Consider the following 11,312-nt stretch of genomic DNA (forward strand, 5'->3'; position numbering starts at 1 on the left):
GCCATCTAGATGCTACGATGGGTCTCTCCTCGTCCAGAGCAAAGAAGAATGAAGAAAACGAAAATTCATGGAAACAATTAGTCCTAGAGAATGGTACACCATCCGATCTGCAGCCTATAAGACTATGAGACCAGAAGAACTAGATGGTGCCCGGCTACCACTGTCATCCACTTGGAAGGGGATCTATCTAAGAGATCCTTGATAGAGAGGGAGAACAATGTGGTACAAAACTCAAAATCATTTGGGGGAAAAAAAAAGGGGGGGACCAGGTTTGCTGGTCCGATAGAGCCTGGTGGAACCACTGAGACTGTGGCCCCTAGCTGCCTTTCAGGTGTGGAATTGAACTCACACCCGTGGTTTCCAGACAAACAAAAGATAGGCATATGAGTTGAACATTTACCTCAAGTAGATACTCTCCTTGGAGAGAACAATCATGGGAGAAAGAAGTGCTGCTTACGCACAGGGAGACAGCTCAGGGGGCAGGAGTGCACGGAGGGGTGGACACAGGGAAGAGGTAACTATGGGGAGGAAGTGGGAGGGGAGCTGTTGCATTGTGGTAAACTGTGATCAATGTCATGAGACGAAGTGTATGTGAACTGCTGTATGGAAAGTGAATTTGCTCTATAAATCTTCACCCAAATCACAATTTAAAAAAAAAAAGAAGAAGAAGGCTAGATAATAACAAGTGGTGGTTGAGAATGTGGCAAAACTGGAACCCTCATACATCACTGGTAGAAACATAAAACAGCACAACCAACTTGGAAAACAATTTGGCAGTTCCTCTAAGTCAAACCAGAGTTACCATATGACCCAGCGATATATGAATTCAACATAGAAGGGATAAATAAGATCCTTAAACTCTTAGGGGAAAAAAAAACATATATATATATATATATTATGCAAAAGAAATAAAAATACCAACTTTTCAATAGCAACAGAGGTCTGATGATAATTGAGTGATGATTTCAAAATTCTGAGTTACTCTCACTTAGACTTCCATACCCAACTTAACTATCAATTACATGTGAGAGAAGAATAAAGTTATTTTCAGATATCATAGGTGTGCAGAAAAGAGTTAACACAGCAGATCTAAGACTGAGATCCTCAGAAGGGCCTGCTTACAAGGCTGGCCTTTGGCTGGCCTCTGGGAACTTGGGTTTCAGGAGGGGTCTCACCTTTTCCAGGTGGGAGACACTGATAAGGGTGGCGCACTGAACCTAAACTATTTGTGACAGGTAAGAATTTAACACACGACAAAAATAAAGGTGATTATCAACTCCGAAAAAAAGAAGTTGTTCAAGAAACAGCCATAATACAAGTATTAAAGGTACCAAATGTGAGTGACCAACACAGTGGCACTGAGGAAGAGGAAGACATAGAGAGGTGCATGGGAGGAACAGAGAACAAAGATTAAGCCTTTTACACACACCGTACTGCATTGTCAGTGATGGCATGGGAGGATAGATGGGTGGATAGGCTGAACGATTAGGTATGTCTATGCAGGGGGGAGTGTGCCCATGACCAGATATAGGGTTGACAGACAATGTTTCTACAACTGTGTATGTTCTGTAAGAATTTCCAAGTATATAGTAGAGCTGACAAGAGACAAGGTTGTAGTCATTTTTTGGCTACAGCCAGCTACCCAGGGGAGTGAGTAGTTGGATCTGGGGGCTCCGGACCATGGTTGCACAGGACATCAAGCTCAATTGACATAACATACTACACAAAAACAGTGTTCCACATCCTACTTTGGTGAGTAGCAACTGGGACCTTAAAAGCTTGCAAGTGGCCATCTAGATGCAACAATGGGCCTCTCTCCTCATCCAGAGCAAAGAACAATGAAGAAAACCAAAGACGCATGGAAACAATTCGTCCAAGGAACTGGTACACCATGTGATCCTCAGCCTATATGACTGAGACCGGGAGAACTAGATGGTGCCTGGCTACCAATGTCAACCATTCAGAGGGAGATCTATGTAGGAGCTCCAGGACAGAGTGGGAGAACAGTGTGGAACAAAACTCACAATCATTAAAAGAAAAAAAAGACCAGGTTTGCTGGTCTGATAGAGCCTGGTGGAACCACTGAGACTATGGCCCCTAGCTGCCCTTCAGGTCTGGAATTAAACCCACTCCTGTGGCTTCCAGCCAAACAAAAGACAGGTGTATGAGCTGAACATTTACATTAGGTAGATTTACTCGTTGGAGAGATCGATCATGGGAGAGTAGGAGGGCTGTGTATGCATAGGGAGACAACTCAGGGGACAGGAGTGCATGGGAGAGAAGGATACAGGGAAGATGTGACTGGAGAGGAAGTGGGAAGAGAGCTGTTGCACTGTGGGAAATTGCAACTGATGTGATGAGACAAAGTGTGTGTGAACTGCTGCATGGAAAATGCATTTGCTCTGTAAACTTTCACCCAAGCCACAATAAAAATTAAAAAAAAAAATAAGAAAGAGTCATAATAAAGTTTCTATTTGGGTTGATGAAAAATTTCAGAAACAGATAATGCTGATGGTTACACACAATTGTGAATGAACTTGATGCCACTGAATTGTACATGTTAAAATGTGCTCGGTAAACATTCACCCAAATCACAATAAAATTAAGAAACAAAACAAAACTCAATGCCTAAAATTGATAAATCAACAGATACCAGCAGAAGCATACACTTAGTAATAGGAAGGTCAATTTTGAAAGGTCAGCTAAAGGCTACATATTAGGGTTAGGAGAGGTGAGCTATCTCTTCATTATGAGCCTTTTAACACCATTTGAACTTTTAGATCCATACTGTCTGATAGAAATATAAGGTACAAGTTTAAGTTTTCTAGTAGCCACATTTTTAAAAATCATAAAAAAACTGGTAAAATTTATTTTAATGATGTACTTTACCAAAAAAAAAACAAACTCACTGCTGTGGAGTCAGTCCCAACTCATAGCGACCCATCCTTGGGTTTCCGAGGCGGTATCTCTACGGAAGTAGATTGCCCAGTCTTCCTTCCGGGGAGTGGCTGGTTTGAACTGCCAGCCTTCTAGTTAGCAGTCAAATGTCTTAGACACTACACCACCAGAGCTCCTGATATACTTTATGTAACCTAATATATCCAAAATATAATTATTACAGTATGTGGCACTAACTATATTTCAAGCACTCAAGTGCCTTAAGTGACTAGAGGCTACCCTACTGGACAGCTCAGTTTCAGAGTATGTAGACATCCTACTTTAATAAAAACTGTATTTTAGAAAACAGTAGTAGCAATGAACAGTTTACCTTCTGCACTTGGCTTTTGACCACCAGCCCTGGTAGCAAGTTATGAAGGGTCCAGTTTTGCTCCTCAGTAGCAATGGCAGTAGAAACCTCTGAATGACCAACAGACAGATGAACAACTCCTCCACTGCCTTTCACCTCTTCAATGATGCAGTTCAGGTACTGACCCACCTTCAGTTTAGCACCTGAAAGCCCAGGCCCCAAAAGGAAAAAATATCTCTATGAGAAAGACTTTTAACTTGGACCCAAGCAATAACTAAAGAGATTCATGGTCTAGTTGTCATCTGATTTGCCCCATATTCCCAATCTCTAAGGAGCCAATTACAAGAAAGGAGTGAAGTTACCCTAACTGACCTAAAATCAACTACTCTTCAAAATTATGAAAATCCCAGCAAGCCAGGAGAGTGCTGGCTCAGATGTCATGGGGGCTCGAATTTCAGTGGACTCTTGTGGGTAAGAAAAACTGAAACTGGTCCCAAAGATCCTTGTGAGAGCCTACCACTCTCTGACCATCACACATCCTCCTTTCCTAACAGCTAGGACTCTGACCATCACACATCTTCCTTTCCTAACTGCTAGGACTAAACGCTGATTCCTCATTTCACTCACCAAAGTGGCATTTAAATATAACCCCCACACGTATCATCTCACTGCCATGACCTGGTCCCTCTTTTCCCCTCACCTTTGTTCTTCTGTCGGCTGTCCTCCTGGGCCTTCTGCAGTGGCAGGAAAGCTCTGTTCCCACTAACACCAATATCCACTAGGTAGCCATGGTCTTCCAGGCTAGACACAGTGCCTGTGAGGTGCTGAGAGAAGAGAAAGCCTACTCAAAGTTCAAAAATCAAAAGTAATGAGACACACAACTGAGCACTACCTAATGTGAATGCTCCCACCATCAATCTCCACATACTCTCCCTTACACACATCAACTTTAATTGTCTCAGGGCTTGAAGGTTCCTAGACTATGAGGTATGTTATACAGAGGTGAACAATGACAGAGAGGGCTCTCTCCCTTGGAGAATTTTTGAAAGAGAGGAAAGATTTTTTATGTTATATAGAAAGGGATGAATCAGATGGTCCTGCAAGGTCACTGCCAGACCCATGACTATCTAGAGAATCCAGAACTATCACTCTAGCTCTTATCTTGTCCTCTCTAAGCATCTCCAAGACATCAGAAAAAGGTGGCCAACCTCCTTCACATTTCACTGAACGCAGCATGGTATTCCAATCTGGCTCTGATGCTAGTCAGTTTGTATAAGGTTAAGTCAATTAAAATTGGCTGAGTCCATTTTCTCCAAGGTGTAAGAGCCTCCCTCACAGGGTTGCTGGAGAATTTAATCATGTAAATGCCTAAAGCAGCACCTCCTATATAGCATGCTCTCAACACTTGCAATTTCCTAAAAACTGCCTCACTTTTATTCTCCTTTCTGCCCAACTAAATCCTATCTAATGTTCAGGGTTCATCCCAAATACAATTATCACTGCTTCTAGCCAAACATACAAGGTCACGTTGCTCTCCTTCCTCTTAATTACAAGAGTACCTATTATGACTATAGTTTTATTATTTCATACCTATTGGACCTGAAAGTTCTGAGCTAGCACTAACTCTTCCTGAATCTCCATAGGACTGGTCATGAAGTAGCAGGATATCCATTACAATAGCTTGTAGATTAATTGCCCTCTCTACCCTGTCTCCTGCTCTCAAGGGAGTAATACACAACCATTCTTTACAAATACCAGATGGCCTTTAAAAAAAGACTTCATCTACAAAGAAGTGTTGACAAGGAAGGTACCAAAAGGAATTCCTTCTTGCTGCTGCCAAGGTTCCTAAAAATTCCTCTGCTAAGGTTCCCTAGAGGCTATTTTCTTTGCCACCAGTGAATCTTGGACTTTCCCCTGCTTCCCTCTAAGTTGATGTGTTTAGGTTTAGGTTCAAGTCTTCAATTTCCATTAAGAACACCAGAGACCTTCCCTCCAGAAAAACTTCCAGCCCTGGTTGTAATTTTCAGGCTGAAAATAAAAGGTGGATTGAGAGCAAACTTGCCAGCAAGCAGGGCAGTGAGAAGGCATGTTGCCTGCTCCAATTCCCTGACCACAGATACTCACCATGCCAGGCTTCAGGGCCTCAGCACTCAGCACTCTGTTGACATTCCTGGGGTTCAGAGACAGCTTGACACTCTTTTTGCCCTTCTCTGTGACACCCACACTGCTTATAACACATCTCACGAGCATACCAGGTGAGAAAAGCTCAGGCAAACGGACCAGGTCCTGCCAAATACAAATGAGAAAGACCTAATACATACCTTTCCCCTGAACCAAGGACTCATTGCCCTGCCTTGGCTCAGTGGTATCTCATCTTCAGGTCCCAAAGAAATCTCAAAGGTAGATGAAGGAGAAATTCAGTCATTCTCCCACAAAAAAGATTGGTCTGTGGCCAAGTCATAGTCTGGAATTTCAGCATATCTCCAAAGAATATAAAATGACTTATCAGAAGAGTTACATACATATTTACATATATATGTGTGTGTGCGTGTACATATACACACACGTGTATATACGTATATATGTGTGTATATATATGTATGTATATATCTGTGTGTGTGTATGTATGTGTATATATACATACATAGGCATTTTTCTTTGCCTATGTACATATATTCTTTGTGTATGTTTATGTATGTATGTGTGTGTGTGTGTATATATACATATGTGTATATATATATATATGTACAGTTGTCATTTCTTCTTTTACTTGCTGTTCAGCTTCCTCCAGTCTGATTTCCACACTTCTCAGTCACTACTTCATCTCCCAATACAACCTGTAAATGATCTTCATGTTGTAAATCCACTGGTCCATTCTCCAGTTCACTCACTTAACTTTTAAATAGAATCTAACACTATTGACTGCTCCTTCTTCCTTTAAACATTTCCTTCTCTAGCTTCCAAGGCCCTCACTTATGGTGTTCTTCTCTGTATCTTTGACCACTTCTGTTTCCTTTGACAGAAACACTTGTCTATTCAGCAATGAAAATTACAGTATTTGCTACTGGTTCGGTCCTTTAGTCTCTTCTCACTCTATTCATTACTATTAAGCAACTTCTTCTCCCATCATAGCTTCAACTACCACCTATATGAAGAAGTCTCACACATTTTTGTCTCTAGCCCAGACTTCTATGAGCTCTAGTATCATTTCTCCATTGTACTTAAACTCAATATATCAAAAAATAAAAAACCATGATCATCTCCCCTGATCTCAGGACAGATTAAACAAAAAAACCAAACTCACTGCTGTCAAGTCGATTTGACTCATAGCGACCCTTCCTTGGGCTTTCAAGGCAGTATCTCTACAGAAGCAGATTGCCCAATCTCCCTTCTATGGAGTGGCTGGTGGATTTGAACCACCAGCCTTCTGGTTAGCAATCAAATGCCTTAGGCACTATGCCACCAGAGCTCCCTAGGACAGATTATCTATTGTCAAGTCATGCACATCAGAAACCTAGACTCATCCTGGATTTGCTCTGCTTCACTATCAGCAAGCACTGACTTTACTTTCTCAGTCCTTGTTACTTCCTGAATCCATGCTCCATCATCCTCAGAGGCTGGGCTACTACGACAGCCTCCTGTCTCCAAGCAACTACTCATTCCTATACATTACATATTTGCTGTGCTATGTGTTACCCACCCCAACTAGAATATTTCAAGGGCTTCCTATTGACTATAGAATTAAAAACTAATCCTTAACATTGTCTACAGAGCTATAGATGGTCTAGATTCTACCTAGCTCTCAACCCATTCCATGCAACGCTTTGTTCTCTCTGCTCTCTCTATACTTCCCTTCTCTCTGCTACACACCAAGCTCTGTCTGCCTGAACTCTTTCTTTTTTATCTAGTAAACTCTCATCCTTCAAATCTCAGCTCAACACATCACTTCCTCATGGAAGTCTTTCCTGGCTCCCCAGACTAAATTGTTTTTACTGTTGGGTGCCATTGAGTCGATTCTCAACCCACATGTGACTCCATGTGACACTGCAGAATTGTCCCACACGGTTTTCTAAATCTTAATCTCTACGGGATCAGATTACCAGGTCTTTCTGCAGCAGAGCAGCTGGGTGGTCTCAAACCACAATCCTATCAGTTAACAGCCCAGTGCTTAACCACTATGCCACTGTTGTTGTTGCTGTTATTTGCCGTCAAGTCGGCCCCGACTCATAGCGACCCCTCCTTGGGTTTCCGAGGCAGTATCACTACGGAAGTAGGATTGCCCAACCTTCCTTCCGAGGAGTGGCTGGTGGGTTTGAACCGCCAGCCTTCTGGTGAGCAGTCAAGTGCCTTAGGCACTATGCTACCAGAGCTACTATGCCACTAGGGCCCCCTAAATCAAAATCAAACCCATTACTGTGGATTCTGACGTATAGCGAGACTACAGAACAGAGCAGAACTGCCCCACAGGGTTTCTAAGGCTATAAGTCTTTACAGAAGAAGACTGCCACATCCTTCTCCCACAGTGCAGCTGAAAAGTTTGAACCACTGACCTTTCTGTTAACAGATGAACACTGAACAGCTATGTCATCAAGGTTCCTTAATATCCTTTATTTATAATAAATTCTCATGGCACTTCATCCCCTTCCTTCTTAGCACTTCACAAAGTTGTAATTTTACATCTGTCTGTGTACTACTTACTCCAGGCACAGATCTCATCAGGGTTTCCCATACCTTTAGAGGTTCTTCTTGAGCCACTTGCTCGTTCAGCATTTTAGTGTAGGCATCACAGATTTCAGTCGCTTGCACAAAGCCCTGGAGGCCATTGGGGAGACTAATCACCAGTTCCAGGTCATTTACCTCTTTCACACAACCCAAAAGCCGCATCCCCTCACACAGAGACTAGAGGAAACAAAGAGAAATGTGTACAATAAGGGAGTGAACAGTGATTGGGAGGTTAGGGACTCTGACTTTTAGTGTCACCTTTGATCTAAAACTCACCGAAATTTCATAAAAGAAAATAAATAAATAAATCTGCTGCAAAAGACCTCTTCAAAGCGCTGAAGAGCAAAGATGTCTCTTTGAAGACTGAGGTGCACCTAACCCGAGCCACAGTATTTTCAATCACCTTATATATCTGTGAAGGTTGGACAATGAATAAGGAAGACCAAAGAAGAGTTGATGCTTTTGAATGTGATGTTGGTGAAGAATACTCAAAGTACCATGGACGGCCAAGAGACCTAACAAATCTGTCCTGGAAGAAGTGAGGTCAGAATTCTCCCTAGAAGTAAGAATGGCCAGACTTCATCTCACTACTTTGGTCATGCTGTCAGAAGGAACCATTCCCTGGAGAAAGATATCATGCTTGGTAAAGTGGAGGGTCATCAAAAAAGGGGAAGGCCCTCAATGAGATGGAAGAATGCAGTGGCTGCAAAGATGGGCTCAGATATAGCAAGGATTGTGGGGCTGGCACAGGACTGGGCAGTGTTTTATTCTGTTGTACACAGGGTCACCAGGAGTAAGCCGATTCAATGGCACCTGACAACAACAACAACATATATATGTGGATGTATGCCATTAGGGAGCTCTGGTGGTACAGTGGCTAAGCACCTGGCTGCCAAGAGAAAGATTGGTGGTTTGGTCCCACCAGCCACTCCGGAGGAAAACTATGTGGCAGTCTAAAGATTACAGCTTTGGAAACTGTATGGGGCAGTTTTACTCTGTCCTAAAGGATTGTTATGAGTTCAAACTGACTCCCCAACAATGGGTTTTATATATGTCAATGCTCATGTGAAATATCTGACTGCTGGCACTATTAAAATAATACAATAGTGTTATAATAGCACTGGGCACTAGAAGGTATTTTCTACTAAAACACTGACATTATCAAGCCACAAGTTCCATGAGGGCACAATGCCTCACCAGGGTCTCTGTAAGCCACACTAGGTTAGAAAAAGCATGAGTCCAGGTGGTGGTTAATAACTGAAGAAAACAAGGCTTAATTCTTAGTACCAGCTGCAAGAGACTTCACAGACAAAAATGAAATGAACAAAGGAAGGAAAGGAGAGAACATACATAGACATAAACAACTGAGGTAGTTTGTTAAAAGGAAAATACAAGTCTCAACAAACCTCAACTCTAAGTATTTCAAATTTCTCTTTTACAGGCTTGATGTCTTCTTTCTTTTCAATTTTCAACTTTTTTGTTTTTGCTGGCCCTTTTTGGCTCTTTTTCCGTTTGATGGATTCTTCTTCAGTAGAAATCTAAAAGAAGGAAGACCCAACAAAGATGCAAAAGAATGAAAAAAAAAAAAAAAAAAATTCTAGCCTTCCCTCCAATTTCAGGACATCCATCACCTTGCTTTACATATTCTTCCACTCTACCCCAGCCCACTCCCAATTGCTCCTGACTTCCTGCTTCAATTTAAAGTCTCTTATTCTGCCCACAATTCTCCCTTTGCCCAAGGTCTGAGCCTCTTTCGTATTCTCAAAAGCTCCTTTTCTCCAATGTTCTTCATTTCATCCCTTAGTTGGGACAGACACTAGAGTTTCCCAACATGAAAAGTAATGTGGAACAGTGCATGAAAATGGAAGTTAGACTCACAGAGACCTGAGTTACACTCAGGATGCCACCATAACAAGCAGTGTGGTTCTAGCTAAATTACATAACCTCTCTGAGCCTCAGTCTCAGTTCCTGACCATAGAAAGGTGATCTCTACTTCTTAATACAGCTGGAAAGATTATATAACACAGGCATAAGGCCATATAATCAAATATTAGCTTCATTCCCTCTAGCATTTAGAGGGCAGTCTATTCTAGCTGAAGGAGCTCTGGTGGCATAGTGCCTAGGGCATCTGACTGCTAACCAGAAAGGTTGGAGGTTCAAACCCACCAGCCACTCTGCAGAAGGAAGACTGGGCGATCTACTTTCGTAAAGATTTACCACCTTGGAAACCCAAAGGCGGTTGCTATGAGTTGGAAATGACTCCATGGTAGTGAGTTTGGGTTCTGGTTTTCTATTCTAACTGAAGTCCTTGGATGCTAATGCAAATTATGACTATGCTGTTACACGTAACAAAACGCAATGACCAAACCACTTTCTCTCCATCCTTAATCAACACAGTACAGAGTTCCTAAGAATAAGGAGTAACAGCACTTCAAACTCAAACACTAAATGCCATGCTTCAAAAGAAATAAACTCATGGTAGTGTGGCCTCTCTAACATGTTTAAATTGCAGAAGTGGACTTTAAAAATATTACGTATATGGAAGATAACACATCCTCAAACATGAGAATTCTTCATAAGGACACCAGAGAGAAAGCTTCATGAGTCTCACCAAAGAAGCACACCACTTACATCAAATAAGTTATCTTGTTCAACTGACTGCTGGAAAGCTTTCTCTGATTTGTGAGCCTTTCTTGTACCCCCTCGGGGGAAATTTTCTTCCAGGGTTGTCATGGTTGCGTCTCCTAAAAACAATGCAAAGAGTAACAGTGAGATGTAGCCTTAGGGGCAGATTTCTGAAAGGCTATCATCATTGCCAAGAGTTACAGCTTTCTAGCTGAATGTGCTAGACAGCACTCTGGACAAGGACATAATTTAGATGTCAGGCCCCAAATCATCCATAATTCAGCCTTCCAAAGGCTGCAAAACCACAAGTCCACAGACCTTCTTTCAGTAATAGAAGTTATAGATTCAATGTAATATTCATTGAGCAGCTATGATGTATAAGGCAGTTAGGTCAGAAACAAGCAAATACATAATTCCCTACCATCAAAGAAGTTGTATACTTTTAAGATAAAAGAAATATACAAATAATTTTCAAAAAGACAAACAATCCAATTAAAAAATGGCCAGAAGACATTAACAGGCACGTCATCAAAGAAGGTATCCAGGCAGCCGGCAAACACATGAAGAAATGTTTGTGATCATTAGCCATTAGAAAGATGCAAATCAAAACAACCATGAGATTCCATCCCACCCCAGCATTAACAGAAAGTTCAACAAGAGAGAAAATAACAAATGCTGACGCGGATGTGAAGAGATTAGTACTCTCATACACTGCTGG

At 41.8% G+C, this 11,312-nt stretch overlaps 1 protein-coding gene across 1 annotated transcript in view; it reads right to left on the reverse strand.

The window, feature by feature from the left end:
* PDCD11 (programmed cell death 11) overlaps positions 1–10,702 on the reverse strand; it is a 41,741-nt gene extending 31,039 nt beyond the window's left edge. Inside the window, exons 1-6 of the mRNA XM_007939877.2 lie at positions 10,601–10,702; positions 9,376–9,507; positions 7,979–8,146; positions 5,372–5,533; positions 3,948–4,071; positions 3,269–3,450 (exon numbers count right to left, since the gene is read on the reverse strand). Coding sequence (XP_007938068.1) covers positions 3,269–3,450; positions 3,948–4,071; positions 5,372–5,533; positions 7,979–8,146; positions 9,376–9,507; positions 10,601–10,702 — 870 coding nt within the window. The remainder of the gene's footprint in view (positions 1–3,268; positions 3,451–3,947; positions 4,072–5,371; positions 5,534–7,978; positions 8,147–9,375; positions 9,508–10,600) is intronic.
* Positions 10,703–11,312: the final 610 nt, after the last annotated feature.

The sequence above is a fragment of the Orycteropus afer genome, unplaced genomic scaffold (assembly GCF_000298275.1).
Source record: "Orycteropus afer afer isolate SDZICR_OR568_19922 unplaced genomic scaffold, OryAfe1.0 scaffold00064, whole genome shotgun sequence".
NCBI classification, from domain to species: Eukaryota; Metazoa; Chordata; class Mammalia; order Tubulidentata; family Orycteropodidae; genus Orycteropus; species Orycteropus afer.